The sequence below is a fragment of the Grampus griseus genome, assembly GCF_964374135.1.
Source record: "Grampus griseus genome assembly, chromosome: 3".
NCBI lineage: Eukaryota > Metazoa > Chordata > Mammalia > Artiodactyla > Delphinidae > Grampus > Grampus griseus.
The window spans coordinates 27,963,708-27,989,508 of record NC_139019.1 but is presented as its reverse complement, the minus strand read 5'-3'; the positions used below and the strand labels follow the sequence as shown (position 1 = coordinate 27,989,508).

Below are 25,801 nucleotides of genomic sequence, written 5' to 3'. Positions count from 1 at the left end.
GACGGCAGAGCTCCTTATACCCCGCTAGGTGGGAGCTGCCTGCTTAGAAGAAGCATGGCTCCCGAGGCCCCTGCATTTGTGAACTGAAGAGCTTTTATTTTACTGAATCACTCTCTCACGCCATCCTCCACACCAAGTCCTTTTACGTATAAGTGTGAGGTCTAGAAGCAGCTGCTCTGACAGTGGCAGGAGTGATGAATCTTGCATCGAGAGGTGGCTTTTGGTTCCCAGGCCCCTTTGCTGAGTGAGGAGAGCAGCTGTAAGCAGCCCTCTCGCCACTTTCCTCTCTCCAGCTGCTCTGTCATCTCAGCACCAGGCCTGGCTTCCCCAGCTTCGGCTTCTTACGCTGCCACCCTTGTCCTCTGAACATCACATGCTGGTCACTCACTGCCTTTTAAGTCCCAGGGTGTCTTCAGTCCTCATGGAGGAGGGCAGTGACTTTTTGTTATGTGAGTGAGTGAGTAATATTAAATAAAATGATATGGAAATAGAAGCAATTTTTTTTTTTTTTGCGGTACGCGGGCCTCTCACTGTTGTGGCCCCTCCCGTTGCGGAGCACAGGCTCCGGACGCGCAGGCTCAGCGGCCATGGCTCACGGGCCCAGCCGCTCCGCGGCACGTGGGATCTTCCCGGACCGGGGCACCAACCTGTGTCCCCTGCATCGGCAGGCGGACCCTCAACCACTGCGCCACCAGGGAAGCCCTAGAAGCAATTTTTAATGGCAAAGCTATATAAGTTCTCTTTATTGTCACTAAGAGGTTAGGAATGTCCATTTTCTCTTTGGCTGAATTCTTAAAAATGTAGCAAGTATTCTAAAGGAAATGATAGTTCTCTCCATCCTGATCTACTTGAGGGAGGTTGTTTGGTTTGATGCTTTCTAATTCTTTACTTTTATTTATTTTTCATTTATGTTTTTAAAAACCTGATTCATCTTTTTATATATATAAATTTATGGATTATTTTTGGCTGTGTAGCGTCTTCGTTGCTGTGCAACGGGCCTTCTCTAGCTGCGGGGAGCAGGGGCTACTCTGTTGCAGTGCACCGTCTTCTCACTTCGGTGGCTTCTCTTGTTGCGGAGCACGGGCTCTAGGCGCAGGGGCTTCAATAGTTGTGGCATGTGGGCTTCAGTAGTTGTGGCTCGCAGACTCTAGAGTGCAGGCTTCAGTAGTTGTGGCGCACGGGCTTAGTTGCTCCGCGGCATGTGGGATCTTCCCGGGTCAGGGCTCGAACCCATGTCCCCTGCATCGGCAGGTGGATTCTTAACCACTGCACCACCAGGGAAGTCCCTCGATTTCTTCAATTTAAACAAGAATATGTGAGAAGGAAGAGGAGCCAGAGACAGACAACCTTCTTTTAATATGAAGCAGGATGTCGTATCTTCATCTGGCAATAAAGCGACTTGGTCCACTTTGATCTAATTTTGGCTTTTGGGAACTCCAGGGAAAAGGAAATGAAACCTGGGATGGGGAAATGCTTTTGTTAAACCCAGAGACTCTGCCCCTGAATCCAGCTCAGTGTTCTGGATTCACCCAACTGCCTTCTGCTGCCAGTGCCGGAGGCAGAAATGAGTACCTTTAAGGGACGGCTACAGTGGGGAAATATTAGCTGTGCAATGAGAGTGCAGAGCTCTCTTGATGGCCCTGAACACGTTCCCACCGCCATTTCAGACGGAATTGATGCAGTTAAGCCCGAATTTCCTGGCAAGCCCGGGAGGAGGTTTTTCCAAAAGGCATCTTAGACTGCAAAGGCACAGCCTTTCCATGTCTAATAGCAAAAGCAAACCACTGGACACACGCTGCCTGTTTCCAGCTGGTTGTGCATGTTTTCTTCACGCTTTAACAAAAAACGTGCCAAGGTGTGACATTTATGAACCCACCAACTGGGAGCTGTCACACAAATCGTTTTGCCTGTGATGTGGGAAAGTAATGAATGGGGGCCGTTCCGCCCACGGAGGAGCACCGCTCTTCCTCTGGCCTGCAGCCTTATTTATTACATACCGAAGTATAAAACCGCCTGGCCGGCTGCAAGTCTCATCTGCAGCCCTGGCACTTGCCCGAAGAGACCACGGCAGCTGGAGCCCTAGCCGTCTTCTCCAGGAGGCTCTGTGGCTCTGTTGGGAATCATGCTCGGAGGGCAGCTCGTCTGTTGGCACCTGCTGGCTTTGCTTTTCCTCCCTTTTTGCCTGTGTCAAGATGAATACATGGAGGTGAGCGGAAGAGCTAATAAAGTGGTGGCGAGAATAGTGCAAAGCCATCAGCAGACTGGCCGTAGCGGCTCCAAGAGGGAGAAAGTGAGAGAGCGGAGCCATCCTAAAACTGGGACTGTGGATAATAACACTTCTACAGACCTAAAACCCCTGAGACCAGATGAGCTACCGCACCCCGAGGTAGATGACCTAGCCCAGATCACCCCATTCTGGGGCCAGGTACTCGGAATTCTCTTTTAAGGATTACTGTCAAAGCTTAATGAGTTTTGTTGCTTTTGCTCTTTTTCCAGCTATGATTCTTAGGATCGATGCTTTCCAGAAGTTGGCTGAGCTGCTTGTGGGTCTCTCTCTCTGGGTTGCTGTGGGATACTGGGGACGAGGCTGGTCTGTGTTAGAAAATCAGCAGAGGTAGCACTGATGGACTGAGATAAAGAGAGGCCACAGCTGTCCCATCAGAAAGGGGAACAGGGACAGCCAGCCCAGCTCTGCTGTGATTTGGTTTCTTTCTTGCTCTGTTGATGCGGAAAGGAGGAGAGCTGACCTTTGCAGATCTGACCTTTGCAGATAGATCATTAGAGATAATCATCTGCAGATCGTAAGTTGGACTTCGTTAATTCTTCCCAGCAGAGAGAAGCTGCCCTTTGAGTTTTTCACTTGATTTGCGAGTTTACTGTGACATTTCATGCCAGGCTTGGTAATTGGATTTATAGCCCTCTAAGTTGCTAAGTCTCTACGTTCACTCTGTTTAAAAAAGGACCAAAGAGTTAAAACAAAAGCACACTGTGTTTAAAATGCAGACTTGATTCTGTTGTATGAGTTAATGCCTGATAATCACAGAGGACTTGTGTAAGATGCTGAGTATAAGCACAGCATCTAAGGAAACATCTTTAACTCTTTCAGGGTAGTACGGGAGTGAGTTAAGGTTTCAGTGTAGTGAATGGCAAATTGATGAAACTCATTTTAATCGAAAACATTAAGAACAGGAAGAAACAGGTTTTCAAGTATGTCTTTATTATTTTTTTAAATTAAAAAATTTTAATTGTGGTATAATTGACATATAACATTATGTTAGCTTCAAGTGTACAACATAAGGAAGAAGCAGATTTTGATTTGTCTTCTAGGTATCAAGCACGTTGAAATCAGATGAGGGGCAAGGAGAGTTATTCTGAATTATATGATCTTTGTTTTTTTATTAAACATTTTAAAAAATTTATTTTATTTATTTATTTTTGTCTGCATTGGGTCTTCATTGCTGCGCGTGGGCTTTCTCTAGTTATGGCGAGCAGGGGCTACTCTTTGTTGCAGTGCGCAGGCTTCTCATTGCTGTGGCTTCTCTTGTTGCGGAGTACCGACTCTAGGCGTGCGGACTCAGTAGTTGTCGCTCTTGGGCTCTAGAGCGCAGGCTCAGTAGTTGTGGCACACAGGCTTAGTTGCTCTGCGACATGTGGGATCTTCCCGGACCAGGGCTCAAACCCGTGTCCCCTGCATTGGCAGGAGGATTCTTAACCACTGCGCCACCAGGGAAGCCCCCTGAATTATATGATCTTTGAACAAATAAGTTTTACTACAAGAATTGACTGCTTCTATGCGTTGAATAGGCCCTGGCAAAGTCCATGCAGCTGAAATCTAAACCCCTCTGACCACAGATTGAAAGTTTGCGTTGAGACTGGTAGTGTGATCAGACCAAGATCACAGGCAGAAGCATCTGTAGATCTGCGACAAACCTGGGACTTCTAACTTGACCACAAATGCAGTTGCCCGAACTATTCTGTGGGGCCTGGTCAAGAAAACATTGCTCCTTTGCAGAGCCGTGGAAGAAATGATAACCTCTAAATCCAATCCTGCTTTTTGAAAGACACTTTTAGAGATTGTTCTTTCATTTGACAGTCTTTTGGCTGAAGAGTGAGTACCACTCATTGTTTTTCTCAGTGGTAAAGATATCTGTGCTTTTGTCCAAGCCTTGATCTGGACAAAATGGGCTCTTTGCTGGATCCTTCCGGGTCATGACATGTGAGCCCCCAGAGGCAGCAGAAGGCAGATGTAGGCTGTCATCGGTCATCAATTCTTGACTGAAATCCAAATTACATTTCTACTCCACCCCACCTTCTAGTGCCTCTAGGCATCTAGCATGTGGAAATCAGATGAGGGGGAAAAGAAGCCACTTTCTAGGTTTTCTTTTTTTTAAGCCGGGGGGCTTTCCTACTCCCTTGGGTTCCTGAAGTATTTCCAAACCAGCCCCCCACAGGAGATAGTGAGGAGATTTAGCCACTGATATTCTAGAGGGTTCAGTACCACTCTCTGCCAGTAGATACAGAGACCCACATTGAATTTAGGACTGCTCTGTGTTCCTCCCTCTGGCCTCACTTCCCACACTGCTTCTTTCCTTTTATTCCTCCTTTTCCCTCATTCATCCCTTTACCGATTAACCTGTGTGCTTCTAGTGTGAGTCATGCTTTAGGATGGGGATAAATACACCCAAGCTTCTCTCTCTGAGCAATGCTGAAGGGCTCCAGTGGGGATAAATCAACAGGTAATTAAGTACCATGTGATAAACAAAGTAATGGCACAAAAGACTATTGGGGGAAAAGGGTCAGAATAGTGGTGGCCGCTGAGTCGGATCTCAAATGATGAGACGAAAGCGTGGGCATCCCCGGAAAAAATAAAATAAACAAACATGCGCCACAGCAAGAGCCTTGAGAGGGGCTTGAGGAGTGGGTGTGGCTGGAGAGCTGGGCTATAGGAGGAAGACATCAGTGATTTTAGTGCCACCTGATGGATTCCGTTGGCCGGTGAAGAAGCTTAGACCTTATTTTGCCAGCAAAGGTTTGTTTGTTTGTTTGTGCATAGCAGGGAAGTGAGGTGATCAAGTGTGTGTTCTAGAAAGATGACTCTGGCCATAGCGTTTGTGCGGAGAGGTGGGCTGAGCAGACCTGCGCTCTATTTTCCTGACATTTTCTTCTCTGTAGCTCTTTATTGTTCACCTTTATCCAGCTCCCCTCTCTTCCTGGACGCCTATCTCTCCCTCTTCCACTTCCCTTCACCTTCTTTCTCTTCCCTCTTCCTTAAGTTAAGGAAGGAGCTGTGGACTGTCTTTCCTGAAGTCATTTCCCAATAGTAGAGCTTCATTCTCAGTAGCTGCCCCTAGGCCTCCATCTACAAAATGGATGGAACTTGTCTTAGGGACTTTCTTCCTCCCATGCTGTCCATTTGCATGAACTTGGTGTTCAAATTTGACCTAATTTGGGGAAAGGAGTTGAAAAACTTGAGAGGGTAATATAGAGAACTACCTAGAATGTCATTTTCCCTTACCTGGGAGAAAACTTCTCAATGAACACATCCTGTCCAACTTGTTCTAAGGCTCATGAACACGGTTCCATTTGACTGAACTCTGAAAGACCAGGCCAGAGGGAGGACCATGTTGTGAAATGTCACAGGACAGTTCTCAGGAAGGGGCCCACTTAATGACCAGAAGTCTCTCCCTGTTTTGGCGGCAGCGCTATGCTCTCAAAGTGGTCGGGTATGCACCCCATCTCCTGGCGCTAACGCCTCATACCCAGACACTAGATTTCAAAACAACATCTTTCTAAGTCACCATCTGAGGCTTTGGAAAAGACTTCAGTATCCTTGTTTGCATTATAGAGCTGGAAAGAAAATTCATGACCATCTTTACCCTATCCTCTAATTTAGTGGACAAGAAAAATGATGCCTGGGGGAAAATGACTTCACAAAAGTCACACAGACCTATGATGGGAGTTCTGGCTCCAGTCCACTTCTTTTTCTGACATTCTTAGCATCTCAGTTTTTCAATTCTATTTTTAAACCAATGGTTCCACTTCAGTACTTTCCCTCCCTCCCCACCCTTCTCCTTCCCTAAAATTTCTTATTGGCAGAGCTCAGGATCTCTTGGAGCTTAAACAGCTGTATTTCATATTAGCAAAATCATACCAGGAAATTACAGAATACCTACTTCTCAGGTTGCATCTTTGGATTAGAAGGTGGGGTGGTGCTGTGGTGTCTGACTTTCCAAGTGTCTGAAATCCCTTGTCTCAGACCAATTGCTTTCACTGATTTTCTTTGCCTCTGCCAGTTTTATAAAAGGTTTTCATGGACTCCCATACCTGTCCGAGGTTGGGTCTGGGGGACAGAAGACTAGACTAGGAGATTGCGCCAAATCCTAGCTACTGAAAACTTGAGATTGAGCTCTGAGCCGTTGCAGGCAATTGCTGGGACTACAGCTGCTGTTCTGCATTTTTTTCTTAATAGCTATAGGTGGGAACCTGTAGGAAAAAGGAATGAGAGTAAGGAAAAAAGCCCAAGTTTATTTTTTGGTTTGTTTGTTTTAATTTAATTTAATTGTTTAAATAATTTTTATCGGAGTGTAGTTGATTTACAATGTTGTGTTCGTTTCTGCTGTACAGCAAAGTGAATCAGTTGTACATATACATATATCCACTCTTTTTTAGATTCCTTTCCACGGCCATGACAGAGTATTGAGTAGAGTTTCCTGTGCTATAAAAGTCTAGAGGTGCAGCTGTGTGAAGCCTTGATACATTGTTCTACTTGGATTTCTAATGATAGAGAAAACTTCAATTTTGAATGACTTCTTCCTCCCTCCCTTTCTCCCTTTCTCTCTCTCTCTCTCTCTCTCTCTCTCTCTCTCTCTCTCTCTCTCTCTCGTCCTTCCTCTCTCACCCCATCCTTTCCTTTTAAAAAGTGAATCCCTTAGCAACAGTATGCTATTTTCCAAAAACTTTTGAATTATAATTGGTGTCGAGGAAAGTTTCCACGAGTCTTTTGTAAGCCATCATTAAAAGTTGCCAGTTTAAGGGACTTCCCTGGTGGCGCAGTGGTTAAGAATCCACCTGCCAATGCAGGGGACACGGGTTCGATCCCTGATCTGGGAAGATCCCACATGCCACGGGAGCAACTAAGCCCGTGAGCCACAGCTACTGAAGCCTGCACTCCTAGAGCCCGTGCTCCACAACAAGAAAAGCCATCGCAATAAGAAGCCCGTGCACCACAAGGAAGAGCAGCCCCTGCTCGCCGCAACTAGAGAAAGCCCGTGCACAGCAACGAAGACCCAACGCAGCCAAAAGTAAATAAATAAATAAATAATTTTTTTTAAAAAGTTGCCAATTTAGAAGAGACTCCAAATTTTATGAGCAACTCTAACTCTTCTGCCATTCAACTTCTGCCAAATCTCTAGCTCCTTGACAGTAAGCACAAGTTTTTTAGAAATTTATCATTGAATAAAGAAGCATTGAACTCAGTGTCATATTTGAATACATTTAATATCCATTAAGTACTCATGAAATCTCGGTTCAAATAATGCGTTAATCACTTTAAATTTTCAAGTGGAATATGAAACAGAACAGCATGTTAAAGGTGGAAGTTTAAAAAAAGGGAGTTAAAGTTGTTTCAGGATGTAGATAATTAATAAGAATTTATTGGACTAATGAATACTTTCTTTCCTTTATTTTCTAAGGCAATTTTTGTGTGTTGTGATACAATTCAGAATTTCTAAGAACTCTTTACCCAGTATCATGAATATAGATAGACTTAATAACTACATTTGAGGTTGGTAATTTTTATCATTTGAGGGTCATCTACTCAATCTAGCTACATCTGAGACTACTGGCAGTTGGAAGAGAAAGGGAGCTTTCTCTTTCTGTAGCAGCAGGAACATACTTCCCAGAAACACAGCCCCAGTCCTCCACTCCCACTCCCAGTTTCCAAAGAGGCTGTTCTTCTAGTGACTCTCCTGTTTCCTTTGCCTTTCTGATCATCACCTCACCTTAGCTACTCCCTGACTCCTTTGCCATTGACATAAGATGACATAAGTCACCCCACACTTTCTTTTCTGATGTTGTCATAGGCTGTTTGGAATTAAGCTTACCTAGGGGCTGTGGCCAGAGGAAGCTCAAAAGTTCTAATTACTCATATGTACCTTGCTCTGAAGCTTCTCTTTGTTTTTTTTCAAAGTCTCCACAAACTGGAGGACTGCCCCCAGACTGCAGCAAGTGTTGTCATGGAGACTACAGCTTTCGAGGCTACCAAGGCCCCCCTGGACCTCCTGGTCTCCCTGGCATTCCAGGTAAGGATGAGAGAGATGCGTTGTTTCCAGTCTAATTGCAGACTGTGCCAAAACAGGAGCCAGGGGTGAAGCTCAGTGAGTTGGGATCACTTGTGTGTGATCCAAAGCTTATGCATGGAAAATCCAAAAGAGAGTTGGCTGGGGAACTGGGCTTATTGAGTTAATGAGGTGGAACTGTGTAAACTATAGTATTTATTATCCATACTGCTTGCAGAATCCCATAGGCATTAGGCATGCTGGGGCCCCAGCTTACAGGCCAGGAGGCCCTTCCCCAGCGTGGAGTCTGCAACCACTGGAGCTGAACAGGTTTATACTCTTGTTGTTTTAGTGTTTCTGCCACCGTGTGCTCCATACAGCGCACCAGATCTAGGCTTCAGGGGATTTGGGAAGTGAGAGTGGGGAGGAGAGCTTGCTGGTCTGGGTTTTAGTCATCTTCACAGTCTCTTTTACTGAGCTACACATCTTTCTGTCTGATTCTAGGTCTAGCTGAGTTTTTCTTCCCTTAATCCCCAGGCCCTTCCATGCTCAACTGTCTCTCAGTTGACCTTCATGCCTCTCTTGGACTCATGGGGACATTTTTGGGCTCCAGCACCATATGGTGGCACGAGGCATGCTGTACAGCTCCACTGGGTCCCTCTAGACCCACTGTTCAGCCATCTCTACTACTGAGTGGCACCCCAGACATGGATCATTTGGGGAACTTGCTAGTCTCCTGGGTCAGCCAAGGAAAGGGCAGCCCAGGTGCCCTCTGTCCCAGGACCTCCAAATCTATCTGGGGGTTTAACTGACTTTCTTGTCTCCAGGTCAATTCCTGGGGATATAGAACATTTTCTCAGGGTTTGGCAAATGTCTGCTTGCTCTTCTCTGACTTACTCCCATTGATGTTAATATTTAACAAATAAGGTTTAATTTTTCTTAATACTTTGGAGTGGCTTGTCAAATGAAACCAAATTTAGAATAAGAAAGTGCTCTGTTAGATTTTATGATCAGTAGCTTGGAATCTATGTCACTGAACACCAAGGGCAGCAGGCAGCCCGTACAGTGATTACGGGTAGGGAACTTTCAGATCCCTCTAAAATCTTCTTACGTCTAAACTCTTCTGAGGTCACAGGACAGGCTGGCCTTGGCTACGTGCTTCCCATCAGGAACAGTTTTGTCATTAGCACATTAACTTGTAAACCCAGCCAAAGTTCATTAATCTGGAAGAATTGCAAGCTCAGTATGAAACCTGACCAAAGGAGGCACACAAAATAAACAACAAAAGGGCCTGGAATTCAATAAATATAAAAATAAAGGGAGAGGTGTAGAAATTATCTCTTAGCAAAGTAAAGTGAAGAGTTGAAATCATGATCCAAGTCTTGCTTTCAAGATTACTGTTAAAATTTTTTATCAATGATTTTACTTTTCCTCCAGTTATAAAAGTAGTTCGTGTTCTTTGTAGAAAATTTCAAAAATGCAGAAAAGTGTATAGAATGACACAAAAATCATTTGTGCTTTATCCACTTAGAAAAAACCACTGCAAAATATTTTTATGTAATTTGTTCTAGTCTTTTTCCCCTTTGGATAAAACATGTACATATTTTATATTATATACATATATATACACATATACATAGTATCATGCTATCACTATTGATTGATTCATAACCTTTTTTATCTAAAAAGATCATGCTATTAAATATTTTTCTTCAGCATTCTTTTTTTGTGACTATATAACATCATTTACTGGGATGTACCATTTTTTAATTTAACCCTTTCAGTATTTTTTTTTTAATTTATTTTATTTATTTATTTTTGGCAGTGTTGGGTCTTCGTTGCTGTGTGCAGGCTTTCTCTAGTTGCGGGGAGTGGGGGCTGCTCTTCGTTGTGGTGCATGGGCTTCTCGTTGCGGTGGCTTCTTTTGTTGCGGAGCACAGGCTCTAGATGCGCGGGCTTCAGTAGTTGCAGTACCTGAGCTCAATAGTTGTGGCTCGCGGGCTCTAGAGCACAGGCTCAGTAGTTGTGGCGCATGGGCTTAATTGCTCCGCGGCATGTGGGATCTTCCCAGACCAGGGCTTGAACCCGTGTGCCCTGCATTGGCAGGCGGATTCCCAACCACTGCGCCACCAGGGAAGCCCGCCCTTTCAGTATTGATGGATATTTAGGTGGTTTCAAATCTTTGCTCTTATAAAGGATGCTTTATAATGTCTCTATGCAATTTTTCATCCAAGTCTTGCTTTATAGGTAAAACAGGCTTTGGAGCCTGGAGCCTTAGGAGTATCTAAGGCTGTTTTCAGTGTCCCATTTAAAAGTGAACCCATCTGATGATGTCACCATGGCTGTGTTTGAGCTTGTTTCAGATGGTCCCCTTTTACAATTAAGTTTGTCATTTTTGAAGAAAGGAGCTGCATTTGTATAAAAATAGATGGTGAGTATGAGTGACTGGGCTTTCTCATGTGATGATGTCTGGTTGTTTAAGGAAACCATGGAAACAATGGCAATAATGGAGCCACTGGCCACGAAGGGGCCAAAGGAGAGAAAGGAGACAAAGGTGATCTGGGGCCACGAGGGGAGCGTGGGCAGCATGGCCCCAAAGGAGAGAAGGGCTACCCGGGGATCCCACCAGAACTGCAGGTAAATCGTCTTGGCACGTCTCCAGATGACCCTCACTCAGGGTCCAGGAATCAGAAGGCTTGAGTGCTTTTTCATCCTCAGTGTTGAGTAAACCTGTCTCAATTTGTTCATCTCCACCACAGGGTGTTTGCAGAAGACCTATGCTGTCAAAGTGCTTTGAAATCATTCTTAGGGAGAAATGTATGAAGGGTGAAATTCAACACCCTCATTGGACCAAATTACAAAGCAGCCCTGAACATCAGCTAATCTCCATTTTCCAAATGAGGAGACATGTTCAATAACAAGGTTTTTGGCGACTCGAATATGTAAACTTTTAGATGCATAAAATATTATTAAGTAGATATTTGACTATTCCATTTATTTATCGATTTTGTTACATTTGCATATTTAAATTACATATATGGATATTAATATACAAGTAATTCTATCAAATCAGATTTCGTGGCATTAATTTTTATAAAAGGTTTTCTCATCAGTATCTTTATTACTGGAGGCATTTTATTTTGAGTCATGAGACCATATTCATTTCAGCTTAAAGTTTTTTTAATTCATTTATGAGGCTATCATTGGACATTTTATCTCAAGCCCACTACCCATTAATCTGTTCTTTTTTTATATATAAATTTATTTATTTATTTTTGGCTGCGTTGGGTCTTCATTGCTGTGCGTGGGCTTTCTCTAGTTGCAGAGAGCAGGGGCTACTCTTTGCTGCGCTGCGCAGGCTTCTCTTGTTGTGGAGCACAGGCTCTCGGTGCACGGGCTTCAGTAGTCGTGGCTCTCAAGCTCTAGAGCACAGGCTCAGTAGTTGTGGCGCACGGGCTTTGTTGCCCTGTGGCATGTGGGATCTTCCCGGACCAGGGATTGAAGCTGTGTCCCCTGCACTGGCATGCAGATTCTTAACCACTGAGCCACCAGGGAAGTCCCGCATTTATCTGTTCTTTATTTCTCTTTTAAGTGATGTTCAAAATTCTTGTTGTCAGTAACACCTAAAACTTGCAAATGTGAGGTTAGGTCACACCAAGAAAATTACTAGGTCTGGGTTATTTATTTATTTATTTGGCTAATATTTTTAAGATGGATTCTTCCAAGGGACTCCTATCAACATCGAAAACTAGCATTTTTTTATTTCTTGTTTCTGGCTGGTATGTGTTCCTGAAACAGCAACTAGTGATTAAAATTAAGTAACTGAGAGAACATGCTGATGGAATCAAATTCATATTTTAAGGCAAGACAAGAAAAATTGAAACATAATTTTTTCTCTGCCCATTTTGGCCTCCTCCCTCCCCTCTAGTGTGCCTTGTGCATCTGCATTATGTATTAACCAGACCTCCCCAATGGCAGAAATAACTGCTCCACCATAAAGATCAATTTCTCTTCTTTTGACGCCAGACATGTAACTCCTTAGAAGATAACATTACTTACTTACAACCTTATTAATGTTACTAGCTATATTACTTGCGTTCTGCCTATTTTAAGATTATTTTTTCTTTCATTACCAGTGTGTGACTGAGCTTCCAATAAAAATAATGATGACTAGGGGACTTGAAACAATTGACCAAATATATAGTCCTGTAAGATCAATGATTGTAATAGTGTAACTCGGGATATGGGAAGAAGCAACAGGAGGGAGCCATTTCCTGGACCGTAACAGACTAGTAAGACAGGTGGTCCACAGGCTTTTGGCTACTGTTAACTGGGTCTGGTCCAGTAATAGCACATGAAGTGTCCCGTCAAGGAAATCCTCTCCTGACCTGGGAATGAGCATTCCTAGTGCAGTGGGACAATTGGTCACAAAATGCCTCCCAAACCTTGGTTGAAATTAAGAACAGAAGGGAGAGGATTGTAAAATAAAGAATGTTGCCCACCATCCAGTTCTATAAGAACCAAGTCATTACCACTGCAGTCGCTGACCTACAATACACTGTGAAAGGAATTCAGGGCGGAGATCAGGATGAGGCATCTTGTGCTCTGGGAAAACTGACAGCACTGGCCCTCAGACAGATCTTTTCAGGAGAGAAATTTATGAACCCAGTTTCTTGCATCTTACCATTACTTAGAAAAGCACTGAAACCATTAACTAAGATATTTATTCCTTGTGAAGAGCAGTAACCTTCTACCAAGATGTGTGCTTGACTGCATGGACCCCTTCACCCAAATCACATAGATACTGGTTTCTCCCCCTATCCCCACACCTCTTCAGAACGGTCCTCAGAGCTTTCTGAAAGACTGTCCCCTGGGTTATAATCCTCAGGTTGGCTCTAATAAAATTTTCCAATTTCTGTCTTTGATTACTGATTAATATTTTCATGGACAATACTATAACACGAGAAACTTTCAAAGAACTATAAGGTACAGCCACTCTATCTGAAATATCAGTGGGGGAAAACTTTACCCTTTATTTGGGCACATGTGGTAGTTGTTTGACCTTGGATAAATTCCATCATTTTGGGGGGAATCAAGTTATTTTAAGGGTAAGCTAAGAGATCCTGTGTGTTACTCAACCTGCTTTTTTGGTTTCGTAACGTCTTTTTTTTTCGTAACTTTTTAATGACTGCTGTTTAATAATTTTAGCAACCTGCGGTCTGTGTACCAGTATAAATTTACAAAGGAAAGGAGACAGATGCCATCGCCCAGATTATAGGTACCTAATAAGATGGATGGTTCTCAAAGCTAGAAACTAACCCAAATCTGGGAATGGTTATATGCTAGTTAAGGGGCCTTGTAGTAGCCAGTTTAATGGAGAACACCTGGGCAATTATTACATTTGCTCCATCAGCTTTTTAACCCTAAAAACACGTTATGGTCATTAGGGAGAACTACTTTCACATGTTTTGAAGGAGGCATTAAAGTGGAGACAAGATTGGTCCTGGGCAGATTGTAACGGAGGGTGACTTGCAGCCCCTTCATCCCCATTCCTAAATCTCGTCCTCTGGTGTCACCCCTTCTTCATCCTTCTGTGTCCAGTGCCCTCACACTGTCCTCTGAGTGCCCCAATCCTTTCTGTGTTGATTCTCCCAGGCCTGCCTCCCTGTCCACACCCCAAGTCTTCCAGAACGTCAAATTATTTGCTCTCTCCTCTCTCACCCCTCTCCCTTAAAACTTCCATTCATTCAAGATGGATAATCCCAGCAAGTTAAAGAATTTATTGATCTAATTCGCACTCAGTTTCAATGACTCATTTGGACAGGGGACTGGCATTGACTTTCAAATGTGACTCTCCAGTGGTGGTACAATTTCCGAGTGTGGGCTATTCCCATACCACCAAGCAATTCTCGGATACCAGCTGGATGTCTTACAATTCAGCTCACTTCTGACACTTACGAGCTCAGTCCTTCGAGACTGCCCCACCCTTCCCCCACTTTAGGTGCCAATCCAAGTTCAGGTTATCACCTGTGCTTCTGTCTTCCAATGACCCCCCCCCCCACCTTGGGTTTGATTAATTTACTAAAGCGGCTCACAGAAGCACTCAGAGAAACATTTTACTTACTTGCTCACCAATTTATTATAAAAGGATGTAACTGAAGAACAACCAGATGGAAGAGATGCATAGGGCAAGGTGTGGGGAAAGGGGTCTGAGCTTCCACTCCCTATCTAAGAGCACCACTCTCTCCAAATCTCCATGCGTTCACCAACTGGGAAACTCTCCAAAACTTGTCCTTTGGGTTTTTTTTTTTTTTTCGCGGTACGCGGGCCTCTCACTGTTGTGGCCTCTCCCGTTGCGGAGCACAGGCTCCGGACGCGCAGGCTCAGCGGCTATGGCTCATGGGCCCAGCAGCTCCGCGGCACGTGGGGTTTTCCCGGACCGGGGCACGAACCCGTGTCCCCTGCATCGGCCGGTGGACTCTCAACCACTGCGCCACCAGGGAAGCCCCGTCCTTTGGGTTTTTATGGAGGCTTCGTTACTTAGGCAAGAGTAATTAAATCACTAGCCATTGGTGACTGATTCTCTGTCCAGCCCCTAACTCTCCTCTCCGGAGGTTTGGGGGCAGGGCTGAGAAGGGGGGGATGGGAGAGGACTGAGAGTTCAAATCACGTGGTTGGCTCCACAGGCAACCAGACCCTCCCGAGGGATTGTTCCAAAGTTACCTGATTAACATAACAAAAGACACCTTGATTGCCCTCAACACTTAGGAAATTCTGAGGATTTTAGTTCTCTGCCAGAACTGGGGTCGAATACTAAATATATATTTATTATAAATCATAATATCACAGGTGTCTTTTTGGAGAAAATAACACAGGGCAAACAAAGTTAAAAAGTTGGCTGCAGGACTTTTCGGATCCTTTAGTATATGCTAATGGACATGTAATAGCTATATGTAGAAGATTTCATCCAAATTTTCCAGTATTATTTGATAATAGAATTTTAATATCTCAGAAAGCACTTTAAAGTCTAATGTTCATTGAAACACATGCTCAGAACTGTTGATATATACTTTTAATGATGCATAGCATAAAAATGTTAGAAATCACCATGATTCAATTTTTCTCTATAGATTAATGTTTAAATTATTTCCAATCTTGCTGTTACAAATATTGGTGAAATAAAGTTCTTGTATCAAAACCTTATTTCTCTAAGATAAATTGCCTTTTAATTAACCACCAACTCTTCGCTTAGATTGCGTTCATGGCTTCTCTGGCAACTCACTTCAGCAATCAGAACAGTGGGATTATCTTCAGCAGTGTCGAAACCAACATCGGAAATTTCTTCGATGTCATGACTGGTAGATTTGGGGCCCCAGTATCAGGTGAGAGGTAAAAATAAATGACTGGATTAATCAATTAAGCAACCAAGAGAAAGAAGGAAGGAAGTGGGGGAGGGAGGAAGGGAAGGAAGGGGGAGGGAACAAAGAAAGAAAGACCCTAAGGGAATTAAGAGTTCTTTGTGATTCTGGTTAAAACATATATATATATATATATATATAATATATATATATATATATGAAAAGACAGAGACATTTTTAAAAATGATGATGACCGTGGGCTACTTAGATTATTAACTCATTCAAACTAACCAAATAAAGCTTACAGGCATAGTTACCTCTGCCTTGAAAAGCCCTTATTCTCACAGTTTAAATGTGTCATAACTGAGTTCATCCCCTCTCCTTTGCCACCACCCCAAGGAAGGTCGTATCCTTTTTTAAAAACGTTAAAAAAAATTTTTTTTGAGTACTTCTGTATTCATTTCCTATTGCTGCTGTAACAAATTACTGCAAACTAGGCTTAAAACAACACAAAATTATTCTGTAACAGTTCTGGAGGTCAGTACTTCAAAATCCGTCTCACCGGGCTAAAGTCCAGGTATGGGCAGTGCTGCTTCCTCTGGAGAGCTCTAGGGCCTTGCCTCTTCCAACTTTTAGAGGCTGTCACCATTCCCTGCCTATTGGCCACATCACCTCAATCTCTGCTTCCACTGTCACATCACTTTGTCTTCTCAGATTCTGACCTCCTTGGTCTTTTATAGGGACAGAGTGATTACCCTGGGCCCACCTGGATAATCCAGGATAATCTCCCCATCTCAAAACCTTGAATTTAATCACCCTTGCAAAATCTCTTTTGCCATATAAGGTAAGAGTCACGGATCTTGGGGACTTTAGGACATGGGCATACATGGGGGCCATTATTCAGTCCCCAACCACTTTCTTACTTTCTAGTTCACAAGCTGCTTCAAGCTCATATTGCATTTTCCCCTGTCCTAGCTCTGGAAATACCCATTTTCCCAAGGAGTCTTGGGAGACTAGTATTTAGAAACCAAAACTTGGGTGCTAAATATACTCATCGCTATTAGCAGGTCACTGCTTCTGGGTCCTGTCAATGGACAGAGTTAGGAAATACACATGTATACTAATCATGCATGCATACATATCTGTATTTATTTTCCTACTATCTATCTATGTTTTGTGTTAAAAAACAAACAAAAAAATGAGTTCATTCTGATACAATCTATCTATATTGTGTGTTAAAAAACAAACGAAAAAACATGAGTTCATTCTGATACATCTGACTCAAATCCAGCACCACTGAGTTCATCCTAGCATCTTCTTTATTTATTTGTAACTTCTTTCTTTGACAATGTGAACCCTGGCTCTCTTAATCTATAATATATTTACTTATTTGTTGAACCTTAGTATACAAATAAAGTAGTTAAAAAATTGCAAACCCGTGTGCCATGAGAAACAAAGTTACCAACTAGGGTGTAATGTTTGTGTCCAATTTTTTTATTTTTACCGTCCAGTCAAAACACTGTCTTTAAAAGCCCTTAGATCATCTTTTTCCCCCATGCCCTTCAGTTCTGTTACTTCATTCATTTGTAATACAGTTAGATTCATTTATCATAATCTCATCTTGAGTTTCTCATATTCTAGTTGAGTTTTTAAAACTCTGCAAGGAGCAAAATTTACTCTTTGTGGTGTACAGCTGCTCTATGGGTTTTGACGAGTGCATAGAGATATATCTCCACCACCATAGTATCAAATGGAACAGTTCTTTCATCCCCCAAATTCCCTTGTGCTATCCCTTGGTAGTCAACCCCTGACAATGACTGATCAGTTTTCCAACCTTAGAATTCCAAAATGTCATATAAATGGAATTGTACAATATATACAATATGTCTCTTAGCAAAATTCATTTAACGTTTACACATGTCTATGTATGAATCAATAATGTTTTCCTTTTTCTGGCTATGTAGTATTCCATTGAATGGATGTATCAGTTTGTTTATCCACTCATGAGTTAAAAGACATTTAGACTATTGGTGAATTGACCCTTTGTCATTATATAATGTTTCTCTTTATCCTTGATAATATTTCTGAAGTCTCCTATGTTTAGTATATTATAGCTTCCCCAGCTTTCTTTTGGATAGTGTTTTCTATCTATCTATCTATCTATATATCTCAAATATTACAAATAAGCCAATCAATGAGCTTATTATGTCTCCCACCTTCTCTCTTTCTTAATTTTTAACTTTTGGTGGTTGAATCATTTATACACTGTCAAGGTATAAAACAATTACATTTTAGTTTGTCAACATTACCCCTCCTATGATTTGGACTTACCTTGCAGTTAAATATATTCAATGTTCACCACTAGTCATGTTGCCAAAGTCTCCCAGATATCTCTTTATTAGCTAAACTTTATCCTTCAATTTTCTCAAGAAAGCTTATGCCATCAGTACTCCCTGAGACTTTACATGCTCTAAACTGTTATAACCTTGGCTGCAAATAAAAACCTTGGCTTACTTTTTTTTGGTCCTGTTTTCTGGCATTTGGTCTGGAGAACTCTGACATAAGTCTGAGTTTTTTCGTCTTATAAGTGACAATCTTTCTGCTTGACTTCCCAAAGAATTATTTCTCTATCTTCAAAGTCCAGTGAATTTTCTAGAAGAAGTGTTAATCATTCTGGGTCAGATTTTCCTGCTGTGTCCTTTCAATATGTGTGTGTAAGCCTTCTTTTTGTCTGGGAAAGCTTCTTTGAATTATATTTTAAAACATAAATAAAGTTTTTTCTTCTCGTTTTACTAAGGTGAGGTGGCATTGGGAGCAGTCTGACTTGTGTTAGGAAATTAGGCAAACGGGATATATTGTCTATAGAATATTTAAAAACTGTAATAAAGCCAATGAAAGTTAGCTAGATTTTTTTTATTAGCATCATAGACCAGCAGTTCTAAACATGTCAGAGATAAAATACTCCTCCCCTGTGGGGTGGACCGCTCGCAAGCATCCCCCTGGCTCCCTCCCCCTGCACCTTAGTACACCACTGGTTGACTTTTTTAAGAACTCCAAGTATACTTTGTTTTGTTTTTGACTTTTCTTAGTCTGTCTTCTGTATGCATTATTTTCTCTAATCTTTTGGTGCTCTTGACTTCCATTTCATGTTGTTTGCTTTTTCCATTTCTATCCTGCATATGCTTAAAATTGCATCTTCTAGGGATTAATTATCCTTTTTGCTTCTTCCAATTTCTTCCGTCTTGTTTCTGTGATCTTTTTTTTTTTTTTTTTATGTTTTCTGTGTTTTACACTAGTCATGATGTCCTGGCTTTCAGTTCCTCCTCTTGTCTGGTCATTTCTACCATGGATTTCTGTATTCTGTTTTACAATGTTCTTTCATAGAGGGATTTGCTTCATCAATATATTTCAAACACATGATGGAATCTTTGCTTACATTTTTCATCTACCACATGATGAAATTTCTTCTTGGTGAGTAATTTTTGTTCTTTTCTACTTTCTAAAATTAACCGATGGTTGAAGAATTTTCCTAGATCAGCTCTATGCAGTAGTTTCTTGGGGAAGGGGAGGGACCCCAGCACACTTCCAGGCTTGGTGGCTTGGTGGTTCCTACCTTGCTGCCAGGGGACTCCCCATTTCTTTGTTTTCTTTCTTCCTTTTCTTTTTTTTTTAAATATGGAATGCTTCACAAATTTGCATGTCATCCTCGCACACGGGCCATGCTGATCTCTGTATCGTTACAATTTTAGTATATGTGCTGCCGAAGCGAGCACTCTACACTTCTTTTTTGACTGCCCCGCAGGGCTTGCCAGATCTTACTTCCCCTACCAGGGATCGAACCTGCGCTCCTGCAGTGGAAGCACAGAGTCCTAACCACTGCACCGCCAGGGAAGCCCCGCCACTTCCTTTAACTACAGCCGCCCTGTGTGGCCACACTTCTCTGTCTCCCCAGACTGCACTGGGTCTAGGAAAACTTCTAAAACCAGCCTTGCACTGGCCGGTTCCTTGGCCTTTAGGAGACTTATATTTGCTGGTAGATTCTGAGATCTGCCACCGTAGGATGGCTTTCCACACCTTCTGTACTTTATCTAGCAACCTTCTCCCCAAACATAACTTTTGCTTTATCTCAGCCCTGCTCACAGGAGCTTCTTTTCGGCATCTATATTTCAGAGTGGCCCTTCTGCATCAGGGAGTGCATTTTTCTGGGCACTGTTTGAGATCTGCTGCCACTTGGCTTCCTCAAAACTCCTTGCCCTCCATGTTGACTCCCCGTGACTCTGCCTGCGGTCAGTGACATGTGACAGGACTTAACTGATATGTTAAGTTTATTGATTTTTTTTTCAGTCTCCTAGTTTTGCAGAGAATGGATACTTTTTTGGTGTTTGTTGTCAATTTTCCTTGTCTCTGTATATGGTATTGAGAAGAAAAAAAAGAAAATTCGGATGGGTGCAGTGGCCATGTTAGATTTGTCACAAATGCTTTCTTTTTTTCAAATTTATTCGTTGTGTTGGGTCTTCGTTGCTGCGTGCGGGCTTTCACTAGTTGCGGCGAGCGGGGGCTACTCTTCATTGCAGCGCACGGGCTTCTCATTGCGGTGGCTTCTCTTTGCTGCAGATCACGGGCTCTAGGTGTGCAAGTTTCAGTGGCTGTGGCACGTGGGCTCAGTAGTTGTGGCTTGTGGGCTCTAGAGCGCAGGCTCAGTAGTTGTGGCACATGGGCTTAGCTGCTCCGCGTCATGTGGGATCTTCCCAGACCAGGGCTCAAATCCGTGACCCTTGCATTGGCAGGCAGATTCTTAACCACTGTGCCACCAGGGAAGTCCTGTCACAAATGCTTTTAATGTGTGCCTTGATTTATTTTTCTACCCAGCTGAAGTCAGAAATGAACTGACATACGAAGTGATAGAAGCAATCTTTCATCATGCTTCAATCAGCTTTAAATCTTCTTATGTGATTTTCTGCTCTGAAGGCTTATGTTATAATTTTCCTATAACTATTTTGTTAAACACTGTCTGTGCCACAGATTACATAGGTGCGTAGATATGCCCAATGAATGCTTCCATTGCTTTCAATGGCTTTATAATTGAAGCTCAAGGATTTAGTTGTGTTTTAGAATTCTCTTGAGCTGGACATAATTCAGACAATAACAACCATCATTTGACTCCCACTTTACTGTTTAAACCTCATCCAATAGATTATAAAATGGCCTTTTCATACTTCTTAACTCTGAGAGTGATGGGACAGAGAAAACAGAGTTTTCTGAAAACTCCTGAAAAACAGAGTTCAAATGTATTACCTCTGATTTTAGTACCTTCCCTTGCAGAGCAAAGCCATGTGTGGATATAATATAGATTCACTTTTGAATTATATTTCCAACTCTATAGTCATTTCAGTTATTCACCATTTGGTTTCTTAGTCTTTCTAAAATGCTTCTGCATCTATTTTTTATAATAGTCATCATTTTTTCCAGGAAAAGTAATATCTTTTTCTGTCATTTTGTTATTATTATTATTCTATTTTATTTTTGGCTGCATTGGGTCTTCGTTGCTGTACACAGGCTTTCTCTAGTTGTGGCATGTGGGCTTCTCATTGTGGTGGCTACTCTTCTTGTGGACCACGGGCTCTAGGCGGGCAGGCTTCAGTAGTTGTGGCTTAGTTGCTCTGTGGCATGTGGGATCTTCCCAGACCAGGGCTCGAACCTGTGTCCCCTGCATTAGCAGGTTGATTCTTCACCACTGCGCCACCAGAGAAGTCGCTTTTTCTGTCATTTTGATTCCCACTTTATCTTCTTGAGGCATTGAAAATTGTTGTGTGTGCATGTAATAAGAAGTTTTGTAAAATGTGAAAAACTGCACACATATAAATTACTTTCTTTGAGTCTCTAATTTCTATCTGCCTTTACTTTTCATCTGTGGACCAATCTTTAGGCATATGAATGAACATGACTTATTTTTATATCGTATCTTTTATTCTCAGCACATTGAATATGCAAGCCTGGCAATAAATTAAGCATAATCATACATCTTTTTTTTTTTTTTTTGCGGTACGCAGGCCTCCCACTGTTGTGGCCTCTCCCGTTGCGGAGCACAGGCTCCGGATGCGCAGGCTCAGCGGCCATGGCTCACGGGCCCAGCCGCTCTGCGGCATGTGGGATCCTCCCGGACCGGGGCACGAACCCGTGTCCCCTGCATCGGCAGGCGGACTCTTAACCACTGCGCCACCAGGGAAGCCCAATCATACATCTTTATTTGGTTCAACTTGACTGAGAGGCAGGTGGATCAACATGGTAGCCTTAGAGCTTCTGTTTTATTTGATTGCACCTTTGGAAAACAGCATAGAACTATGTGGTGCTTTTTTTTTTTTTTTTTAGATGTTTCTGGGTTTTTCTTTTACAAAGTCTACTATGGTCTGACTGTGTCCCCCTAAAACTCACATGTTGAAAGCCTGATGCCCAAGTTGATGGAATTAGGTGATTAGATCACATGAACTCCCATGAATGGGATTAGTGCCCTCATAGAAGAGGTCCCACAGAGCTCCCTAGCCCATTCTGCCATGTGAGGACACAACCAGAAGTCTGTGACCTGGAAGAGGGCCCTCACCGGGTCTTGGAATTCCAGTCTCCAGAGCTGTGAGAAATAAATTTTTGTTATTTATGAGCTACTCAGTCTGTTGTATTTTGTTATAGCAGCTCAAATGGATTAAGACAAGGCCATTAGTTTAAAAATGTAGCATGGAAATCAATAAGAGTTGGATGATTTATATTCATTCATCTTTCCAAAATGCAGTCTCAAAACCAAGATCGTTTAGAGTTAGGAAGATTTTCCTTTTCGCTCATCTCTCTACTGTTGGATTTTTCTTAATCTTTCAGTGAAGGTATTTTCTACACTGGCATTTAAAGTGTATCAGGTATATTAAGTTACTTTCAATTAGGAGCCCTAGACTCTTAAAAGAAAACTAAAATATTTTAAAATATGTTGGTGTTATTTTAATGAAAAGGATTCATATTTTTAGTAGCAAGGTCATGCTGCTGAGTCAAAGTTGAATCTTTTTATTGTACATAATTTCACCTACTTACAATGAATAACATGAGAAATTGCTGGAGCTGTTAAAACTGATGAACATTTCACTGTGCTACAGTACTTTCTTATCTTTGGCTAATGACAATGTTGCACTTGGGTCATTTTTTTTTTTTTTTTTTTGCGGTATGCGGGCCTCTCACTGTTGTGGCCTCTCCCGCCGTGGAGCACAGGCTCCGGACGTGCAGGCCCAGCGGGCACGGCCCACGGGCCCAGCCACTCCACGGCATGCGGGATTCTCCTGGACCGGGGCACGAACCCGCGTCCCCCCATCGGCAGGCGGACCCCCAACCACTGCGCCACCAGGGAAGCTGTTGGGTCATTTTGTTAGGCCACAGAAGACCACGGGTGCCTCCATGCAGGCCTCTCTACTTTGTCCATATGTGTCCTGAGGAAGGTGTGAATGATGGTTAATCTAAACCTAGGGATGGGTTTATATACTTTGCGCTTTGTTAGGGGCAAGGAGAGGCCATGAGATACAGCCAAATCCTGCCTTTAAAGACTTTGTATTCTTGTTAGGGAAACATGGTCTACGCACTGAGAAAGTCTCAGTAATATGTAAAGCAGTTTGAAAGTGAGAGCAGGTAAAGGGACACTCACAGAAATAAAGGCCAAGAAGAACCTACATACCACGTAGAATAGCAACAAAAGAAGTGTGACGTCATGGGACATATCTCCCCGCTATCTCCCAGTCCTCAATGTACAATAGTTAATATAAATGTGGATAAATATCGGCCTCTTTCAGGTGTGTATTTCTTCACCTTCAGCATGATGAAGCATGAGGACGTTGAGGAAGTGTATGTGTACCTCATGCACAATGGCAACACGGTCTTCAGCATGTACAGGTGAGTGGCCTTTTCTATCATAGGAATCCATGCTGCCATTGTTCGCTCAAAGGATGGCCAATGCCAGCGGGTATATAGGAATCAGCAGAGACTGGCATAAACCTTGTTGTCGTTGAGACCTCCCATGTACAGTATATGGCCAGATTATCTTTACTGTTTGGGAAGCAGTGAATCGATAAACTTGATCATAAGCAGGTTGATAAGAGGTCTTGAACTAATTACTAGCAACACTCCCCATAACTAGTCATTTGTATTCTTTTCTCAACTCATTCTTTCTTTCCTTCCCTCTCAGCCTTTTCTTCTCCTTTCCTACTCTCCGCCCCCTTTGCCTAGAGTTTAGTCCTTTTGATGGCCTTCTCTATCATCCCTGGAGCTGGCAGTTCAAGAGTTGCGAGTTGGTTTCCTTCTTTAGCAGTGTTGTGGCTCTGATGTTTACCTTAGCAACCTGGCCCTTAGGCACCTTGGAAAAAAGTTCATTTAAAAAAGAAATATTGCAATTTGCTCTGATATAAGCTTAAGATGTAGGGAAGAGAGGCCAACACCTTTCCCATAATTAAATAAATGGGTATTGTGAAACTGTGAAAAACTTCGTGGTTGTTATCTTTTCTCGGTTATTTTTGATGACTTGTGGGGATTGCCATATTTTTTTCTTTTGGACCCTGGCCTCTAGTAAGAGGCTTTGAAAAGCCAAAAGAGAAAAAGATGAGTTAGGTAGGTGAAATGCTGCAACAAAGAGATCCAGAATATTGTGGCTCGAACTCACTAGAACTCAATTTTTCTTGCCTGGTTTCAGGTTGGGGAAGGATGGGGTGGAAAGGGTGGAGGAGGGAATTGTGTGGAGTTTGGAAGGAGAGTTGCTCCACCAGGTTTTTGAGGGATGTGGGCTGGTGAAAGCATTTCTGCCATCTATAAAACTGACTCCCAAATTCTCACATCATTGTCATTGCCACAGTCAGAAGGAGGAAAGAACAACAAGCTTGTGGACACTTTTATGCATCAGGCGTTCTATTCCAAGTCATCATGTTTTCCTAAATGTTTTGCTCTAGCATGACAGGGATCTCCAACTTTCAAGCCCACGATATCTGTTTCCTCACCGCTCTCTGCCTGACCATGAGCCGATGAAACATGTTTTAGTTTGCAATATGGCAGCACCCTTCTTTAGAACCAAATTCTAAATTAGTTAAGGTGGACTGAACTGCTATAACATTGGTCCAAGGGCTTGAACATGATAGAAATTCCTTTTCTTCTCAGGGCACAGTCTTCAAACACTCGGGCTTCAACAGATGGCTTCCAAGGTCACGCTGGTCATTGTCATTAGCATTCCACACAGTCATAATGAGGAAGGAGCAGGGGGGCTGTTTGTGAGAGCTGTATTGGTGAATCCTATATATGAGTGGCACATGGCATTTAGAGAATTTAATCCCAGGACTATACGTAATTGTATGAGACTCCGGAAGAGAAGGGAGGACGGATTTTGGTAAAGAGCTGGCTGTTTACTGCAAAGACTAAGTAGTCGGTGCCTTTTTTTCTTTCTAGTTATGAAACAAAGGGGAAATCAGATACATCCAGCAACCATGCAGTGCTGAAACTGGCCAAAGGGGATGAGGTTTGGCTGAGAATGGGCAATGGCGCTCTTCACGGGGACCACCAGCGCTTCTCCACCTTTGCAGGCTTCCTGCTCTTTGAAACTAAGTAAAAGTATGAATAGACCAGCTCCACTTTTGGGAAGACTTATAGCTGAGCTGGTATTGTCATGATGAGGGACTTTAGATTTGATGGTTCTACATGTTGTATTAAAAAAAATTTTTATTGGTTACATTGCTAATCATACTGCAGGTACATCAGTAATGTGGGATGACTCAGGAGCTCAGAAGAAGAAACCACAAAACAGTCTTCCCAAGTGACCTTGACTAATATACCCAGCAACATTTATCACTCTTTCCTAGGCACCTAAAAGAGAGTTCCCTTCTTGATACAGGTTGGAAATAATTGTTCCCATCAGAGAAGTCATTTGCAAAGAGTATTGGCTGTTCTAATAGCAACATTCAGGAACCCCTGAGGGTCTGGGTTCCTCATTCTTTTATTTATTATTATTATTTTTTTGGTACGCGGGCCTCTCACTGTTGTGGTCTCTCCCATTGCGGAGCACAGGCTCCGGACGCGCAGGCTCAGCGGCCATGGCTCACGGGCCCAGCTGCTCCGCGGCATGTGGGATCTTCCCGGACCGGGGCACGAACCCGTGTCCCC

General features: G+C 42.8%; 1 protein-coding gene across 2 annotated transcripts; it reads left to right on the top strand.

Annotated features, from left to right (window-relative positions):
- Nucleotides 1–2,122: 2,122 nt before the first annotated feature.
- C1QTNF3 (C1q and TNF related 3) lies at nucleotides 2,123–25,250 on the top strand (the record flags this gene model as incomplete). 2 transcript variants are annotated; one of them, XM_082652234.1, is made up of 6 exons in its annotated part: nucleotides 2,123–2,206; nucleotides 8,189–8,300; nucleotides 10,759–10,913; nucleotides 15,529–15,658; nucleotides 23,455–23,554; nucleotides 25,091–25,250. In XM_082652234.1, the coding sequence occupies 6 exons, from the start codon at nucleotides 2,123–2,125 to the stop codon at nucleotides 25,248–25,250; spliced, it is 741 nt and encodes a 246-aa protein (XP_082508360.1). The 2 variants fall into 2 exon arrangements, with proteins under 2 accessions (XP_082508360.1, XP_082508359.1); XM_082652233.1 differs by having other exon boundaries at nucleotides 2,123–2,425.
- Between the last annotated feature and the right edge of the window lie 551 nt (nucleotides 25,251–25,801).